The following is a 17099-nucleotide window of genomic DNA, read 5'->3' on the forward strand; positions in this document are numbered from 1 at the left end:
CAGAAACATACTCAGCTCACACTGCGGCTGTGCAGAACTTGAACCTGGTTGCGCTGGGTGCGGCCACCGACCGACCACGCCCTATTCACACCTGAATGCGTCGGAAGCACCACCGGAAGTCTCACCGGACTGAGCGTTTTCGTGGGGACACTCACTGGGGCGATCCGCGGCGAACCCCGAGACGGTGGCGTTGGCAACGGGAGCGCCGGGCAAGGACCCGGGATAAATGCTAAACCCAAGCTCAGACGCACAAAACTGGAGAGCAGTTAGAGGGAACGAGGTCAGACCCTAGAGCTCTGTCCTCGTGGCGTTCGCTGGTTCTTCAAAACCTCCGAGCAGAAAAGGGAGCCAGCATTTAAGCAGAGGGTCTTGAGATTCCGAGTCCCTACTTCTCCACGTCCTGTGAAGGTGTGACTCAGTTCACCTATCTGTAAAGTCGACGATTAATTCCCGCCTCGTGGATGGAGAAACTCTGAAGCGGAACGAGAAGGTCGCGTGCTCCCAGCGGAGGCTGCCAGCCCCAACCCGGCCGGGAGCATCTTCCAGCACCGCAGACCGTTTTCTGGGGCGGAGTCTTCGTTCTTTTCCGCACTTGAGAATTTAGAACGGACCCTTGGCCCCTGGTTCCAGACCGCCTCGGCTGGGGGCGTATCCGGAAGTGCCCCTACGGAAGCCGGCGGGTCCGCGCGCGGCACCTCTCCATGGGGACCGCGGCGGCTCCGCGGCGCTTCTGCCGCTGCGCCTGCTTCTGCTCCGAGAACTTGTACGTGGCGCGCTACGGCCTGCACGTGCGCTTCCGGAGCGAGCAGCAGCTGCGCCAGGACTACGGCCCCGTGAGTGGCCTCTATTGGCTCTGCGGGGAAATGGGCGGGGAGGGGTGGCGGAGGGGTCGTTTGCTTTGCCTTTGGTGCGCTCAGATCTGACAAGAATGACGTAACCTTTAGGTACCTCATTGTTTTCAACCTTAAATGGGGATAGTGGTATCTTTAGTGAGATTGTCGTGAGGAATGAATGAATGAACGTACATGCAAAATGCTCAGGGCAGGGCCTGGCTCAGAGTACTCTGTCAGTGTTATTACCAAGAGCAGCTGGGAACCCTGCTCTGTGCTCAACGTGCTTATCGCATTCCATCCTTACAATGATCCTGTGAGGTCGGATCATCTCCATTTCAAGGAGAAACTGAGGCTCAGAGACGTTTAAGTCACTTAAACGTCCCAACGTCACACCGTCGCGCTCACTGGCCTTTCTGCTCCCAGATCCTGCGCAGCCGAGGCTGTGTCAGCCCCAAGGACTTCCAGCAGCTGTTGGGAGAGGTAACAACTCCCCGCCCGCCCTCGATTGCTCCCTCCGCACCCAGCCTGGCCTTTCCTCTTTAGATGTGCATCAGCAGTTTGAGGAGTCTCCCAGCCTCAGGCCTGCCAGTGTCAGATCCTTAGACCTCCCCTTTCCCCCTTCCTGTCCTCACTCACCACAGCACCTGGGTCCTGGCAGCAGAAAAAGAGAAAGCAGGAGCAACGCCAAGTTGTCTGCCTCCTGCCCTCTTGAGATACTCGGGCTCCGGGGAGGAGTCACTTGCCCAAGGTTTCACAGCAGGTGGAGTGGAGGTCCCACCCAGGGCCGCCTGGCTCCTGGCTCTTCAACCCTCCCCCACGCCACTTCTGCGGCCGCTGCTTGTCTCCCACCCGGGGGTTAAGTGTCGGGAAGCTTCCCAGGACAGCCCGCTGCAGCCTCTGGAACACAAACTTTGACCAGAACTCTGTTTCCCCTTCTTGAGTGGGCCCAGCTGGTTGAGGAGCAGCAAGGGGTCTCATCCCAGCCAGGCTCAGGCTGGTGCAGCCCTGAGTGGGATGGGCCCCCTTCTGGAAGGATGCCCCTTCAGCTAACAGCTTAGCACCTGCCATTTACCCTGGTAGAGTCAGGAGTACAGGGAGACCTTGCTCCCAGCCCTGGCCATGCCCTGGGCTTCCTGAGCCTCAGTTTCCTCATCTGCACAGTGGCCTGGGGGGGGGGGGATGGGAGGCCCCAACCTCATACCCAGGTCCTTTGTAACCCCAGCTTGAGAAGGAGGTGGAGCGGCGGCAGCGGCTGGGGCAGGAGTCGGCCGCCAGGAAAGCCCTCATTGCGAGCTCCTACCACCCAGCACGGCCCGACGTCTACAGCTCACTGCAGGTACCTGGCAGGGGGCAGGTTACTGGAAAGAGGCGGAGGCATCCGGGCCTGAGGGCTGTCTGCCCCACGGCTTGTGTGCTCTGCCCCCAGGATGTGGCTCTGGCCCCCGAGTTTCTGGCCGCAGCTGAGTACAGCACATCGCCAGGTGCAGACCTCCAGGGCCTTCTCCAGCGGCTGGAGACAGTTTCTGGTGAGGTCTTGGCCCATCACCTTGCAGCACTGGGGGTGGGAGACTGAGGTCCCTCCACCCACCATATCTGCCTCCAAAAATCAAACCAGCAGAACTGAGAAGGGCTGGCGGGACAGACCCATCAGGAACAGGGCATCTGTATCCATTCACTCACTTATCCAACAGTTATTCAGTGCCTTGCATCAGACACGCTCAAATAGGGGTGACTGAAGAGGTTAACAAAGGGACAGTTGAGACAAGTGTGGGCTAAGGAATCAGCAAGGGATGGGGAGGGCCCCGCCCCAGGGCTAGCAACGGGGGTGGGGTTGGGGGTAGGGAGCCGTTCCTATCCCAAGACCTGAAGGAGTGGGCAAGAATGAGGTTTCTTGAACCTGCCAGGACCTGGAACTGTGGGAGAGGGCTCGCCAGATGGGGTGCACATCTGAATTTGGAGGCTAGACCTCAGGGCAGGGTGAGGCTTCAGGGATGAGTGGGGGGCCCAAGAATAGGGCTCCCCTGCTGCACATTATGTCATTTAATCATCACAAGAGCCCTGAGAGGTGAGTACTCACGTCATCCCCATTGTACAGATGAGGAAACTGAGGCTGGGGGAAGTGAAAAGTTTATGGGTAGACTGAAACCCACACCGGAGCTCCCGGCCAACCGACTGTCCCTCCCTCCACAGAGGAGAAGCGTATCTACCGGCTGCCAGTGTTCACAGCGTCGTTCTGCCAGGCCCTGCTGGAGGAGCTGGACCACTTCGAGCAGTCAGACATGCCCAAGGGAAGACCCAACACCATGAACAACTATGGGGTGGGTGAGGCTCCAGCCGGTGGGCCCGAGGAGGTGGGGACATTGTCTGGTGAGATGTATCGCCAGCGCTGCAGACATTCTCCAAGCCTCGGTTTCCCCATCTGTAAAATGAGATCACAGCAGGATTATTATGAAGTTAAGCACGTTGATGTCTGCAAAGCACTTAACAGTGTCCTTAGTAAGGGACTCCCCCAGGGACCCAGGGTGAGGCCCTACCAGTTTCCCCGCTGACCCTGGGATCCCCCTCCCAGGTGCTGCTACACGAGCTGGGCCTGGATGAGCCACTGGTGACGCCACTGAGGGAGCGCTTCCTGCAGCCGCTGATGGCCCTGCTGTACCCAGAGTACAGGGGCTGGCTGGACAGCCACCGCGCCTTTGTGGTCAAATACGCGCCAGGCCAGGATCGCGAGCTGGGCTGCCACTACGATAACGCCGAGCTCACCCTCAACGTGGCCCTGGGCAAGGCCTTCACGGGGGGTGCTCTCTACTTTGGGGACCTCTTCCAGGTTAGTGTGTGTGACCCGTGGGGCAGGGCTGGGGCCACTGAGAGTGCCCAGGCCTAAGCCCCGCTGTCCACAGGCGCCTTCGGCCCTGGCCAACCCCCTGGAGGTAGAGCACGTGGTGGGCCAGGGCATCCTGCACCGTGGGGGCCAGCTGCACGGGGCCCGCCCCCTGGGCACTGGTGAGCGTTGGAACCTGGTCGTCTGGCTCCGCGCCTCTGCTGTGCGCAACCGCCTCTGCCCCATGTGCTGCCGCAAGCCCGACCTGGTGGATGATGAGGGCTTCGGCGACGGCTTCACCCGCGAGGAGCCCGCCACGGTGGATGTGTGTGCACTGACTTGAGCCTGGCTGGGGCCAGTGTGGCGGGGTGAGGGGCGGAAATAAACACCCTGCAGCCCTCAGCACATCTTGGTTCAAAAGGACACACGAGCTTCTGGGTCATTCTTTGAGCAGACACGTTGGCTTAGGCCGGGTTTGTTAGAACCAGAGCCTGAGACAGGGATTCCTGTGCAGGTGGTTTAAGGAGGGGATACTCTTGGGAGAAGAGGGAGCAGGACAGAGCAGGAAAGAACTGGGCCAAGATGGTTTGAAATGGCATCCAGCCTCAGCCCCATCTCACGGGGCTCTCTCTGGAGCATAAATCATACCACAGTTTGCCTTCCACATCAGATATTAGCTATAGGGTGTTTTGGGGTAGGGAGGGGGTGAGTAACTTCCCAGACATCCATCTCCAGGGCAAGGTGATTCCCAGTGGCCCAGGGAATCTTCAGGAGAAGAGTACAGGTGTGAGGGACTTCCCTGGTGGTCCAGTGGTTAAGAATCTGCCTTCCAATGCAGGGGACGTGGGTTCAATCCCTGGTCAGGGAACTAAGATCCCACATGCCGCGGGGCAACTAAGCCCGTGCACAGCAACTACTGAGCCCGCGCACCTCAACTAGAGAGTCCGTGCGCCACAGCAAAGGGCCCACGTGCCGCAACTAAGACCCGATGCAGCCAAAAATAAATACATAAAATAAAAAATAAATAAATGTTAAAAAAAGAGTACAGGGCTTCCCTGGTGGCGCAGTGGTTGGGAGTCCGCCTGCCGATGCAGGGGACATGAGTTCGTGCCCCGGTCCGGGAGGATCCCACATGCCGCAGAGCGGCTGGGCCCGTGAGCCATGGCTGCGGAGCCTGTGCGTCCGGAGCCTGTGCTCCGCCAACGGGAGAGACCACAACAGTGAGAGGCCCACCGCAAAAAAAAAAAAAAAAAAAAAAAAAAAAAGGGTAGAGGTGTGAGGTGTCAGCAGCAGACACCACCCTGGGAGTGAGCGCCCCGTCACTAAAGGGGATTTAGATGGGCTGCCAACAGCATCTTCTGGACCGTGTGGAGGGGTTACTGCAGAGGGATTAAAAGCAAGGACTTGGAGCCAGACCTCTTGGGTTTGAATTCTGATTTGGCCGCTTCCAGCTGTGACTGTGGGTAAGCCACATGATTCTCCATGCCTTTGTTTCCTCCTCTGGAAAGTACTCGTGTCCTAGAGGTGTTGTGGAGATCAAGTGACTTCCCGTTTATACAGTGATTTTGTGCCTTTTTTTTTTTGCGGTACACGGGCCTCTCACTGCTGTGGCCTCTCCCGTTGCGGAGCACAGGCTCTGGACGCGCAGGCTCAGCGGGCCCAGCCGCTCCACGGCATGTGGGATCTTCCCGGACCGGGGCACGAACCCGTGTCCCCTGCATCGGCAGGCGGACTCTCAACCACTGCACCACCAGGGAAGCCCTATACAGTGATTTTTAACAGACCTGTGAGTTTGCTGCTGTCGTTACTATTGAAGAGTTTGCAACTTGGCGGCCCCAGGATTGGATGAGGCCTGCAGCTATGCTGTGTTTGGGAGGGTTTTCCATGTTGAAAGCTTGAGTTCTGGCTTCCGTGGGAAGGTGGGAAGATCTGGAAACACCGGGCCCCAATCGACACTGCAGTAATCAGCAGAAGCGGACTCAGCTGCCCCCAGTCTAGACGGGCCTGCGGTGCACTTTCTCACAGGGGTCTTTCCGTCATTCATTGTCAGGCCCTCTCTGGTCCTTATGGACATTTGAGTTTGCGACCTCTGTATTACTGGGTGGAGACGGTGTAAAGACCAAGGCTCTGGAGCTTACGGCCCGTCGCAGTGGACACGTTCGCAGACAATCCAGAGAGGAAAGCGGCGCGCAGTCGCCTTCTTCCCTGGGGCATCACGGAGACTAGGGATGCTGCGGGCGCGGCAAAAGGACAGTGACGGGAGAGGGCATAGCTGCGGCAAAGGGCCCGTGGGCTCCGGGACTGGCGCCAGGCTGGAGAGCAGGCCTCTCGTCTGGGAGCTCCGCCTGGAGCCCCAGCTCGCCTCTCCGGGAGGTCAGTGCGTCAGACTCAGTTTCTTGGGCTGTCCCAGAGACGGAACCTGGGGCTTCAGAACTAAAGGCAGCAGCGCCTTGCTTCGCGGTCGGACGGCCTTCCAGAGCACCGTCCCGGGCCGGAAGTCGCCCAGCCGCCGCTTCCTCACGCGAAGGCGTGGTGCGGGGTTGGCGGTCCGGCCGGATGGGCAGTTGAGGAGGAAGCGGAGCAGCCGCGGGGACTCTCTTTCAGGCGGCGAGGCCGCGGAGGGCGCGGGGTGGAGGGTACGAGGGGGCGGGAAGGAATGAAGAACGCACCTGGCAGCTGCGGAGCGTGGCCGTTTCTAGAGGCGCCTGAGCCGCGTGCGCAGGCGTGGAGTGTCCGGGCGGGGGCGGGCCCTTAAAGGGGCCGCAGCGGAGGATCCGGGAGTCCGCGGAGAACCCGGGGTGCCCAGGGGTGGGGGTGGCCGAGGATCGTGCGGTTGCACGGATCCCCTCAATATCCCTGCCCCGGGTGGTGACCAGGCCCCGAGTAGAGCCGCCCTCGGAACCCAGTCTGTGGGCCGGCCCTGTGATCAATCCCCAGTTTAAGCGCGTCTCCCCGTCTCCAGCCCGCGGCGCTATGGCTCACGTCGGCTCTCGCAAGCGCTCGAGGAGTCGCAGCCGGTCCCGGGGGCGAGGGTCGGAAAAGAAAAGGAAGAAGAGCAGTAAGGACGCCCCGAGAAGCTGCTCGGCTTCTAGATCCCGAAGCCGCAAGGCCAGCACCACCTCCTCTGGGGCGGAGGGTGAGAACCAGAGGGAATGGGAAAGGGGTGAGGGAACTTCATGGAGGAAGTTGCAGGCAGCTGGGCGGGCTTCTCCGGACTGGCTGTGGGGAAATCGCGGTGAGCGCTATTCAGAGGCACACGAGTGTAGATCCTGGATATCTGGATTGAAAGACGCTCAGAATCCAGGGGCTGGGCCAGCCCATTGAGTACGGAGTGAAGGGAGCACTTAATCATATTTTTGGTGCAGCTGGGTTTGAGATACGGAGGCTGGCCGCCCTGCTCCTAGGCAGTGACTGCGCAGCCCAGAAAGTGCCTCTCCACAGGGTGCAGAGCCCTCCTCTAGAAAGCCCTGCCAGGAGGGTCTCACCCCTCTGTAGTCAGCCTAAGCCTGCTACAGGCCAGAGCAAGGGGACGAAGGTTTACTTCTTCGCCTCCTGGCCTTCCAGCCTCACCTTCTCCCTGCGTCACAGAGAGAAGCAAACACAAGGCCCGGAGGAGACCACGATCCAGCCCCTCCTCCTCTCCTTCCAGTTCTTCCAGCTGCTCTTCCTCCAGCGATGGCCGGAAGAAGCGGGGGAAGCACAAGGACAAGAAGAGGAAGAAAAAGAAGAAAAGGAAGAAGAAGCTGAAGAAGAGGGACAAGGATAAGGCCAAGGTGCAGCAGACCGAGGCTCTGCCCGGACCCTCGCTGGACCAGTGGCACAGAGCAGCCGAGGAGGACGAGGACGGCCCAGGTACAGTGCTGCCTGGTGTGCAAGGCAGGGAGGGTCCCCTCCCTGAGGCCCCCATTCCTGAGCCCCGCCCCCCGCCACCTCCCTGCCATCTTACCTTCCAGTCCTAACGGACGAGCAGAAGTCCCGCATCCAGGCCATGAAGCCCATGACCAAGGAGGAGTGGGATGCCCGGCAGAGCGTCATCCGCAAGGTGGTGGACCCGGAGACAGGACGCACCAGGTGGGAAGCCGGGCCCCAGGGTGGCACCTGGGCGCCCTGGTCCCAGACCGGCACTCAGGAGGAGAGGTGGTGGCAGCTTCTGCTGCTCTAAAAGGACCGAGGATGAGGGAGAAAAAGGAGTCACTCGTTGATGGGACTTCTCAGGCCATTGCTGCCCATTCCTCAGAGCAGGCGACTGCAGGGGCTGGAAGGGCCTTGGGCGGGGGTCTTCAAAGAGCCGCTGTTGGCTGGTCCGATGGCAGAGCCCACCGGGCCGCCCTCATCCTTGTCCCAAGGGTGGGAGGGAGGGGTGGGAGCGGCCAGGCTCCGCCTACTCGAGATGGTGGGGGCCTGAGGCCTGGCACCCCTCTGCTGGATGCTTCTGGTTCTGTTGCTCTGGCCTCTAAGTTAGAGGCTCAGCCTCCCTCCCCTCCTCTAGGCTCATTAAGGGAGACGGTGAGGTCTTAGAGGAAATCGTAACCAAGGAACGACACAGAGAGATCAACAAGGTGGGTGTCGCCCCCTTGCCCAGGCCCACCCCCAGCTCTGCTTCTGATGTGTCCCCTCCTGTGTGCTTTCTTCCCCAGCAAGCCACCCGAGGGGATGGTCTGGCCTTCCAGATGCGAGCAGGGCTGCTGCCCTGAGGGCCCCACTGGCCAAGGCCTGCACACAGTGTTGGTGGCACAGCCTGAAGGCTGGCCTCAGGGTGGGGAGCAGGGAGCCCGATGGACGCTGCTTGTCTCTCTCCTGCAGACCGGCCTCTGGCCCAGCCTCCTGTCACATGCAGGGGGTGGAGGGCAGGGTCACTGGCCTAACTGGCTCCCCTAACTCCTGAAAGAGTGCAGCTTCCCAGATATTAAACGTAACCTGGTCGGAGACTTCTGTGCTGTCGCTTTTTGTGCTGAGGAGGGGAGGGGAGAAGAGTGCAGCCCTACTTCCGGGGCAAAAATAAGGACTCCAGGAGCTTTTGGGGAAAGGACAGGCCACGTCAGCCACCTTTGCCCTCCTCACCCTCAGATGAGGTCCTGTCTGGACCAGACCCAGGGCTCCACCTCCAGCTGCATCCCAGACCCTTGGCTCTTACACTGGATTTCCTCAGGCTTGGAGGGAGGCTGCTGCCCTCGCTGCTTGTGCCACAGACGACGCAGTTGAGAATTCTGGTGGCCCGGGAGGAATCCTGGCCCAGCTTACTGGCTGTGTCCTCTGTGAAGCAGAGGCTGACAGTACCTACCTCCCTGACTGGGTTGCTATGAGGACCAACTGAGTTCATGCCTGGGAAAGGGCTGGAAGGGGCTGGAAGGGGGCCCAGCATAGGTAAGACCCACATGAGTGTACTGGTATTACTGTGAGCGTAGCTGGCACTGTGTACTGGGAAGGACAGCCTCTCCCCTCACAGGACAGGCTGGGCCCCCATCCCGGCCCCTGCACCCCACCCCCCACCCTCCACCCCGGGGCTCTGGTTGCCGGCGCAGTACTGAGACCCAGAAGGAAGCCTTCCTGCTTCTTTAATTGGTGTAACAGACGACGACACAGTACACAGAGCACACTCAGGCCTGATGGAGCAGGGACAGCAAGGGCGGGCGGGGGCAAGTCAGGACACCACTCACATTCGGTCCAGACAGACAGGGGGCTGAGACGTGAAGACTGCGACGTGGCGGGTGGGCGGGCAGGTAGCTCAGACTGAGCTAGGAAGGGGGCGTGGGGTCTCTGCTGAATCCCTCTTTAGAAATCAAAGAGAAGGCAGGTGGGGGGATCTGGGGGGGTGCGGGCTGAGGCTCAGTCCTGGGGGCTTGGGGGTGGGAGTGGGACTAAGGCTTCTACTCTAACAGGCCTGGGGTGGGGTGGCAGTCAGCAAGGCCTGCTTCACCCTTTGGTTACGACTGGTCGGGCCTGAGCCCTGCAGCTCAGCACCCAATGCTGTAAACATTTTTGGTATTTTTAAAGGACTCTGTCCTCCCTCTCTTAGTTTCTGAAAAAACTGGTGCTTCCTTAAGAGGATAATGTGCCGAAAGGAATCTTCAGGTAGGCCAGGAAGCAGACCTGGATAGAGAAGACAGACGTCACCAGGGAGGCTGGGCTGCCCACCTCACCATCTATGGCTGAGGGCCGCTGGGAGAGGCCCGGGGACTATTGCTGTTGTCCTTGGCATGGCTGGCGGCTGGGCAGGCAGGCGGGGAGCTCGGAGCCGTGGGGGAGCTGCCCGCTGGGAGAGGCCGAGCCCACTGCCCACCCGGCCTCCTGGGGCCAGGCGGCCTCCCGGCCTTTATTGCAGGCGGGCTGAGACTCTTCCAGGTGCTCCTGTGGATGGCTGCTCACCGGGCGACAGGCGAGATGGGGTGAGGTGGGACCGACAGGAGGCGGCACTGGCCACGGGGGGCCCTCGTCGGGGCTGTGATTGTCGGGCCAAGCGATTCCCGCTGGGAGCAAGGGGTTAGATATTGCACTTTCACTGCAACAGTTACATTAAAACTTGGTCCATAAAATAATCGTCGCTTTATACATAATGCCTGAAACAACAACAAAAAGCTACATCTTAAATATGAATAAACCCTGAAGGTCCCATCCCTCCAGACATTTTTCGCTGCACAAAATAAATAGCTTTCACTCTGTACAGACCCACTTTTGCAGAACATTTACACGACCCTTTGGCTGTACATATCTACACACGGGAAAATGTTAACATCCGTCTGCGCGCCTCCCCGTCCCAGCCCACGAGGCCCTGAGGCCGTATCCAGGTTGGCAGCAGCTTCGCATAGAAGGAGCCTGGTCGCTGGACGGCTGGCCGAGGCCTGGCAGGCTCCCCCGTCTCAGAGCAGGTAGAGCAGCAGTGGAGGGGCTGCCGGGGCTGAGGCCACGGCTGAGATTGCCGTCGGTTCCGGGGAGGGAGGGCTGACGCTCAGGCCCAGCGTGCAGGACGGCGCGGTCCTTACCAGGTGGGAAATGAAGCCGTGGCTGCCTGCCCTGAAGCTAACTAAGCGAGCTGTGGCTTCTTGGATTCGGCATCGAAACGGAATTGGCGTTAAAAAAACCTACGTGTGTGCCCCACTCACCCCAGAGTAGAAATTCAGTGGAATTAACGGGGGTCAAGCGAGGCAGGGAGCCCACGCCCCGCTGCCTGGGCAGGGGACAGGGCCCTGGGACCCAGAACCAGGCTGGACTCCGTCACAGTGCTGGGCGTTTTCATGTGGAGGGGCTGCGTTTGGTACTGAAAGAGTTAGGAAAAGGAAGCAGCCAAGGATTGCTCATTTAAAAAAACCTCATAGAAATCAGATTGGAGAAGTAGAAAGGTGTAGAAACGTGGAAGGGGGGGCCGAGGCGCAGGGCCTTGGCTGACGGCTGGCGAGGAGCAGAAGAAGTAAGCCCGGCTGGTCCCGGCCCCACGGCCCGAGGCGAGGCTTCTCAGGAGCCACCGGCCTGGCGGCCTGGGCTGTGCCTGAGGCTGAGATGACGCCAGGCCCTTGGCTGGACGGGGCTCCCAGTGGGGCAGCTGGAAGGGGTTGGGAGTCCGGGGCTGCCATGGGCCAGGCGGAGCTGCAGAAAATACCATATGGCCTTTCTCTCCTACTTGTACAAGGATTCTCTGCCCTGGAGCCTTCTGTGTGGCGACGGGTCCTGGATCAGCAAACGCTGAATTTTCACGCACATCAACGGATCTGTAGCCATAGGAGGTGGTGATGGGTCTCCACCCTCAAACTTCAGTGCAAAACCAGTGAGGTCGAGCAGTTGAGTAACTCGAGTTAACAAGAAGCAGGCTGTCCCCCGTTGGAGCTGCTACCAAGTGGGAGGGGACTTGGGGGTCGGGGCGAGCTAGTGGACGGGAGGTGCCCAGGCCTGGCATCAGGATGCTGGGCGGTCGACGCAGGGCAAGCGTCCGGGAGTGCCTTCCCAGCCAGTCCACGCTGGGGGGGGTCCTGGTCCCTCCGTCATCCTCGGGCTGGTCGTCCTGCCAGCTTCCACGATATGCTGCAACCCCGCAGACCCTAACACGTGAGGCAGGGCTGGAAGGGCTGTGTGTGGCACGGCCCCGTGTCCTCCGCCAGGCCCTGGGACAAGCTGGGCCCCAGCCGACTGTCCGTGCCCAGGCCAGGCCTCCTGGCAGGGCGGGCCGCCCCGGCCTAGCACCATGGAGACCACAGCGCCTTGCTCCCGGAGCCCTACTTGGGGCCCGCAGCTGTCCCTGGCTCGGGCCGGCCCACCATGGTGCGGCCCCAGCAGCCGGCCGCCATGCTCATGCTACGTTGTCCCCGCTGCTCGCTGTCCGCCTGGCTCTGCGTCCGCTCGTGCCGGTGGCCGGGCCCGCTGGGCTGGGCCGAGATGGTGCGGAGCAGGTGGTTCCGGGAGCGCAGGAAGTCGCCCTGGCCAGGCAGGCCGAAGCTGCCCTTGCGCAGCGCCATGCGGGTGGCCGCGTTGCGGGCCGGGCGCGCCCGGTGGTTATACTTGAGCTGGGCCAGGTGGGCCGCGTAGCCATCGGTGATGAACTGCGGGGGAGGGAGGGCAACGCGGAGCATGGCTGTCAGGGGGCGGGGCTCCCGGGGCTGCCCGCCCGCCAGCCATGACGCGTCTGCTCACCTGGCACTGCTGCTGCAGCTTCTTGGTGGGCCGGCCCACGATGTAGATCTGCATGGGGGACAGGCTGATGGAGCTGTAGACCGCCACGTCCTTGGTGGAGCCGTAGGCCGCGTGCACGCGCAGGTGCAGCTGTGGGTAAGACGGGCGTGGGCGCGGGCTCGGCCCTTCCGCCCGTCCCCACCCAACTCCCTTCTAGCCGGGACCCACCTCAGAGATGAGCAGCTTCAGGAAGTTGGCCTTGTGCCTCAGCGGGTCGTGCACCAGGCCGTCACAGAAGGACACCACGCCGTGAGGGAAGTTGTGCTGGGCCAGCCATGCCACCACCCGCTGCTTCTGCATGTCAGGCCGGCCCGTCACATAGATGATGAGGTAGCCCAGGTCCTGCCAGTGCCTGGGGGCGAGGGGCAGGCCTGGGTGTCCCACGGATGTACTGTCCTCCCTCCTGGGCCGCCCAGCCAGTCCCCACGGGGGCCAATAAAGACCGCCTCTCAGGTCAGGGGCCGACAATGGCGGCAGCAGCCGGACTGACAGCAGCGCGGTGCTCGCGGCCCCCACCCCCGCCCCCTGCAGCAGGTGTAACTGGTCTTGTTAGAAGCAGCCCCGCTCCCCAGGTAAGGGAACTGAGGCATCAACAGCAAGAGGTTACAGCTGGGAGGTGTGACCCACCTGCGGGGTCCCTGCCCCATGTCCCAGCTCTGGCACCCAGGGCCCTCCGCCCCCTGGCCGTGGAGCTGCCTGCCTCTGAGCCCACCCGCTGCTGCTCGGAGCGCTCACCGCACCACGTCCACGGCCCCGGCCCGCACTTTGGGGTCGCTGCCCATGATGGACACGCTGGCGGCGAAGGAGCCGTCGATGCTGAAGACCACGAACTCCGTGCCCTTGGGCAGCACGGTGATGTAGCTGTCGGCAAACGTGTGGTCTCCCCTGGGAGGGGGCAGCTCATCAGAACCCACCAGGGCTCCTTCCTCCCGCCCCGGACGAGGCTGACCCGGCCTGCTCACTCCTTGGAGCTCATACCTGACCACCATCTTGACGGGGTAGACACCCACGCCCAGGCGGTGGGTCTCGGGGATGGTGTAGGAGACGCGCCCGCTGCTGTTGGTCACCAGCGTGTCCAGGTACAGCCACTCACCTGAGGGCGGCTGCATCATGATGTGCACGTCCACCTGGAGCCGGGAGGGCTGGTCATGGCTGGGCCGTGCCCTTGGCCTCCCCACCCCCACTTCCCACCCCCCCACCAGAGGGAGGCGAGGTGGGGGGCTCCCGCGGGCTCCCTGTGTCTTTACCTTCTCCCCGGTCAGGGTGACCATGTCCAGGGGCCCATACATGAACCGGCCTGTCAGGACCTGAGGGCCATCCTCGTTGGCGACCGCGTCATTGATCCGGTGATTGGCCGTCACGTTCTGGGGGGAGGAGAAGCAAAGCTGGGTCAGGGCTGGGGATGGAGGGGCGGCTGGGGCCTCCTGGGCTCAGCTCAAGCTTCCCACGGGCCTGGGGCGTGAGTACGGATGCAAAGCCCGATGACCCAGCTCAGCCACTGAGCTACGTGGCCTTGGCGCTGGTCCCCGTCTGTAAATGGGGTAACAGCTCCAACCCCAGACTGTGAGGATTAAGTAAGACAGCACGTTTCTCTGTGACTCAGTTTCCTCATCTGTAAAATGGGGCCTTTTCGCGCGGATTCAATAGGACGACAGCTGTGGGGCCTGGGCACTCAGAGGACCCCTAACCCGCAGCTTCACATGGGTCCTCTTGCGCTGCCACTTCTCTCTCGGCTTTGACGGGGTGAACACCGAGACCTCCTTGCCGTCCAGTTCCAAGATGCTGGAGTTGTCGTGCCTCATGACCTGGGAGGGGACACAGAGGGAGGCCATGGGGCAGGCTCAAGCCTGGGGCTTCCTGTTCTAGAGGGGAGAGGCCAGCGGCCCTAGGGGCCACGCTACCCATGGGAGGGTTTGGCGGGGGGCACTATTTGACTCCACTGCAGTCTGCTCTCTGGCTTGTTAGGGTGCACATCCATTCACCCCATCTCAACATCCCCACGGCTTCCTCCATCCTGCTGGCTGTGGCATCTGCTGGGGCCAGAAAGTGGGGCTCCCCACCGTCCTCATCTATGAAATGGGGCCACCTCAGCAGCGGTGTCAGTCGGGCCTCCTGAGAGGTGCAGGTGTGCCCGGCAGCGGGACCCTGGGTACCTGTCTCAGCAGGAAGGAGACCACATCCGTGGACTCCCAGTAGCTGGCGTGGAAGAGGTGGGGCAGGGCCACGGTGGGGAAGGCCGTCAGGGCGTCGGGGCAGTACAGGGCGTAGTCGATCCGCTTCTGACCCCACCACTTCGCCGCAACTGCCAAGAGGAGGGGCTGTGACTGGGCTGGGCCCCAGGGGCTCACCTGGCCCCTCAGGCCGGGCGCAGCCCAAAGGCAAGACCCTCCTCTGACCAGAGAGAAGGGCTGCAGCCAAAGCAAGTCTCCTTCTCCCAGACTCGGCGACGGGAGCAGCAAGCAGCCAGGGCGCCTGAGGAGGGGGAGGTGGGGGACTGTGGCTCAGCCAGGAGGATGTGGAGATGCAGGGCGAGGGGACGAGCCCAGTCCGGAGGCAGGACCCCCTGGCCCTGGTCCTGTCCACCCCCCGCCTTGGGCCTTATCACTGCCCTCTCCAGGCTTCTCCTGAACCCCCTGTCTGCCCCCGCAGGCCTCAAGGATGTGCGAGGCTTTGCAGAGATGGAGTCACGATTCCTGGGCCCCAAGGCAAGGCCCGCTGTCCTCAGCACCTGGCAGGCAGGGTGTGAAGTGAGGGCCTTCAGTCTACAGAGCCTGCGTGTGAAGCCGGCTCCCCCTCCAGGCTCGGGGACCACCCAGGTTTGCAAAAGCCTCCTGGGTGACTGCACGCAGGAGGTGCACCTGGTTAGGCTCGGGGTGGCCCTGCTCTCCGCCTGCAGCCTGCCTGACGAGCAACCCCCAGCCCTCACCCAGCCTCCATCCAGCCGCCCCCCCCAGCCCCCGCTGCTCCTGCTTCCTTCCTGGAAGTCTGGGTGCTCCCAGACCAAGCCACCAGCTCCCCGCTAGGCCTCAGCGGGGCCTGGGGGTGAGGCGTGCCTGGAAACAGAGCGTGACCCCAGTTAGAGAAGGCGGACGTGTGTGCATGGAGGGCTGTGATGCCCGGGACCTTCTCTGATGTCCAAGTCGGGGAGGCGGGGGCCCTCCCCAGGCTGGGGCTTGCCTGCTGGCCCAGGGCGGTGGGCGGTAGTGGGGGAGGGCAAGCAGGGACGGGCACCTGACGCTGGGGCTGTGGCTAAGCGGTGCACAGGCTCAGCCCTGCTGGGGCCGCCACTGCCCCCGCGGGCCAGGAGGACACCCACGCCGGCCTTAGCCCCGGAGCCCTGCTCTGACAGGCAGCCTGGGAGCCAGTCACGTGGCAGGGGGCCGCTGGCCCCGCGGGAGTGTGTGTGTGGGGTGACCCGGACTCCGCTTCCAGCTGCTGAGAAGCTTCTGAGATGGGCAGGAGCGAAGGAGGCTGTGGGTGACTCTGCCCCCTGGGGCGGCAGGAGGGGCTGGCACAGGAGACCTCGCCTCCCTGGCTCCCCTCGGCCACCGCTGCAGCTTCTCCAGAAATGGGCCCCCCAGCTTTCTCCTTCAAGGAGCACCTGTCCCCCTGGGGCTAGGACCCCTCCTCCCAGACCCACCCACCCCCAGCTGAGACAGCACCACCCATCTCCCACCACCTGTACCTGCCCCCCCCATGCCCTGCCCCAGGGCCACCCCTTTCAACGTTCCTTCCTTGCAGAGTCCTCTATGGACACGGGGGCTGGATCACTCTTCGCCGCGGGGCTGTCCTGGGCACCGTACGGTGTTGAGCAGCATACCTGGTCTCCACCCACCAGATGCCAGTGGCGCCCACCCCAGTTGCCTCCAGACGCTGCAAACTGTCCTCTGGGGGACGGGCACAGTGCCGCCATTGAGACTGGCTGCGACAGAGCACAGCCCCCTTGCTGTGACAGGGAGGGCAGGCCCCGGCACTGCTGCACTCACTCTGGGCAATGCTGGACGCCGTGTAGCTCTCAGCCATGCCCGACACCTGGCTGGCGATGCTGATCTCGCTGGCCCGGCGGAAACCTCGGGCAGTGGGGGCTGTGCCGGGCGAGGAGGGGGCCGCGTGCTCTTGGAAGACCGCGTTGTGGGCCTGGAGTGCATCTGCTGCAGGCGGACAGGGACCAGAGACCGCGGGTAAGGAGGCCTCGCCCAGCCCGGCCCTCCAGCCCCCGAGCAGTGGGAGGGGGTGTCCAGCATGTGCCGGGGCTGGGGCAGCCGGAGCGGCCGCTGTGCCAGACAAGGCCGACACGTCCAGCTGCAGAGGAGCAGGGGTATCTGAGCACAGCTGGCAGAGAGGATGGGCCCAAGTGTGCCAGGGCCAGCCTGCTCAGGGCCCAGAGCTGAGGCAGAGAGAAGGGAGCGCTGGGGCAGGGGTGGACAGACGGACCAATACAGACACAGTGGGCAGGGAGGCAAGGCGGCCGGGCTCATGCCCCACACTGGCCACGGCCACCCTTCCAGTCCAGCCATCTTGGCCTCTGGGGCTCGGCCTGGCCTGGCCTGACCCACAGCCCGCGGCAGCTGGCTTTGGGGGCGCTAACAACAGGGGCCTGGGGCAGCTTCCCAGGGATGTCCAGAGCTGAGGACTGAGAATGAGGCAACACCCCCTGCACGTGCCTCACACACGGGTCACATCGAGCCAGCCCTGAATGGGCATCTGGGGACAAAGGCAGGGGCTGAGGGCTCGAGCCAGGCTCACCTGGGTCCAGGCCTGAGAACGGGGCTCGGCTACAGGACCCACAT

The 17099-nt window shown here is 62.6% G+C and overlaps 3 protein-coding genes across 5 annotated transcripts in view; 2 read left to right on the plus strand and 1 right to left on the minus strand.

Annotated features, from left to right (window-relative positions):
* Positions 1-701: 701 nt before the first annotated feature.
* Positions 702-4032, plus strand: OGFOD2 (2-oxoglutarate and iron dependent oxygenase domain containing 2; the record flags this gene model as incomplete). Its single annotated transcript, XM_082853089.1, has 7 exons — positions 702-833; positions 1257-1313; positions 2056-2169; positions 2260-2359; positions 3024-3151; positions 3403-3657; positions 3731-4032. The coding sequence occupies 7 exons, from the start codon at positions 702-704 to the stop codon at positions 3992-3994; spliced, it is 1050 nt and encodes a 349-aa protein (XP_082709215.1). The 3' UTR covers positions 3995-4032.
* Positions 4033-6188: 2156 nt separating this feature from the next.
* Positions 6189-8553, plus strand: ARL6IP4 (ARF like GTPase 6 interacting protein 4). 3 transcript variants are annotated; one of them, XM_082853572.1, is made up of 6 exons: positions 6189-6287; positions 6614-6787; positions 7216-7503; positions 7605-7722; positions 8141-8210; positions 8289-8553. In XM_082853572.1, exons 2-6 carry the CDS (start codon positions 6625-6627, stop codon positions 8343-8345), a joined length of 696 nt encoding a protein of 231 aa, XP_082709698.1. In that variant the 5' UTR covers positions 6189-6287; positions 6614-6624; the 3' UTR covers positions 8346-8553. The 3 variants fall into 3 exon arrangements, with proteins under 3 accessions (XP_082709698.1, XP_082709700.1, XP_082709699.1); XM_082853574.1 differs by having other exon boundaries at positions 7240-7503; XM_082853573.1 differs by having other exon boundaries at positions 6190-6449.
* A 2327-nt stretch (positions 8554-10880) lies between these two features.
* Positions 10881-17099, minus strand: part of PITPNM2 (phosphatidylinositol transfer protein membrane associated 2) — a 143891-nt gene continuing 137672 nt past the window's right edge. Inside the window, exons 16-24 of the mRNA XM_082853429.1 lie at positions 16296-16460; positions 14463-14611; positions 13998-14114; positions 13557-13673; positions 13288-13436; positions 13045-13194; positions 12478-12661; positions 12271-12399; positions 10881-12179 (exon numbers count right to left, since the gene is read on the minus strand). Coding sequence (XP_082709555.1) covers positions 11856-12179; positions 12271-12399; positions 12478-12661; positions 13045-13194; positions 13288-13436; positions 13557-13673; positions 13998-14114; positions 14463-14611; positions 16296-16460 — 1484 coding nt within the window. The 3' untranslated portion in view covers positions 10881-11855. The remainder of the gene's footprint in view (positions 12180-12270; positions 12400-12477; positions 12662-13044; positions 13195-13287; positions 13437-13556; positions 13674-13997; positions 14115-14462; positions 14612-16295; positions 16461-17099) is intronic.

Source organism: Leucopleurus acutus, assembly GCF_964270905.1.
Source record: "Leucopleurus acutus genome assembly, chromosome: 13".
Lineage (NCBI taxonomy): Eukaryota > Metazoa > Chordata > Mammalia > Artiodactyla > Delphinidae > Leucopleurus > Leucopleurus acutus.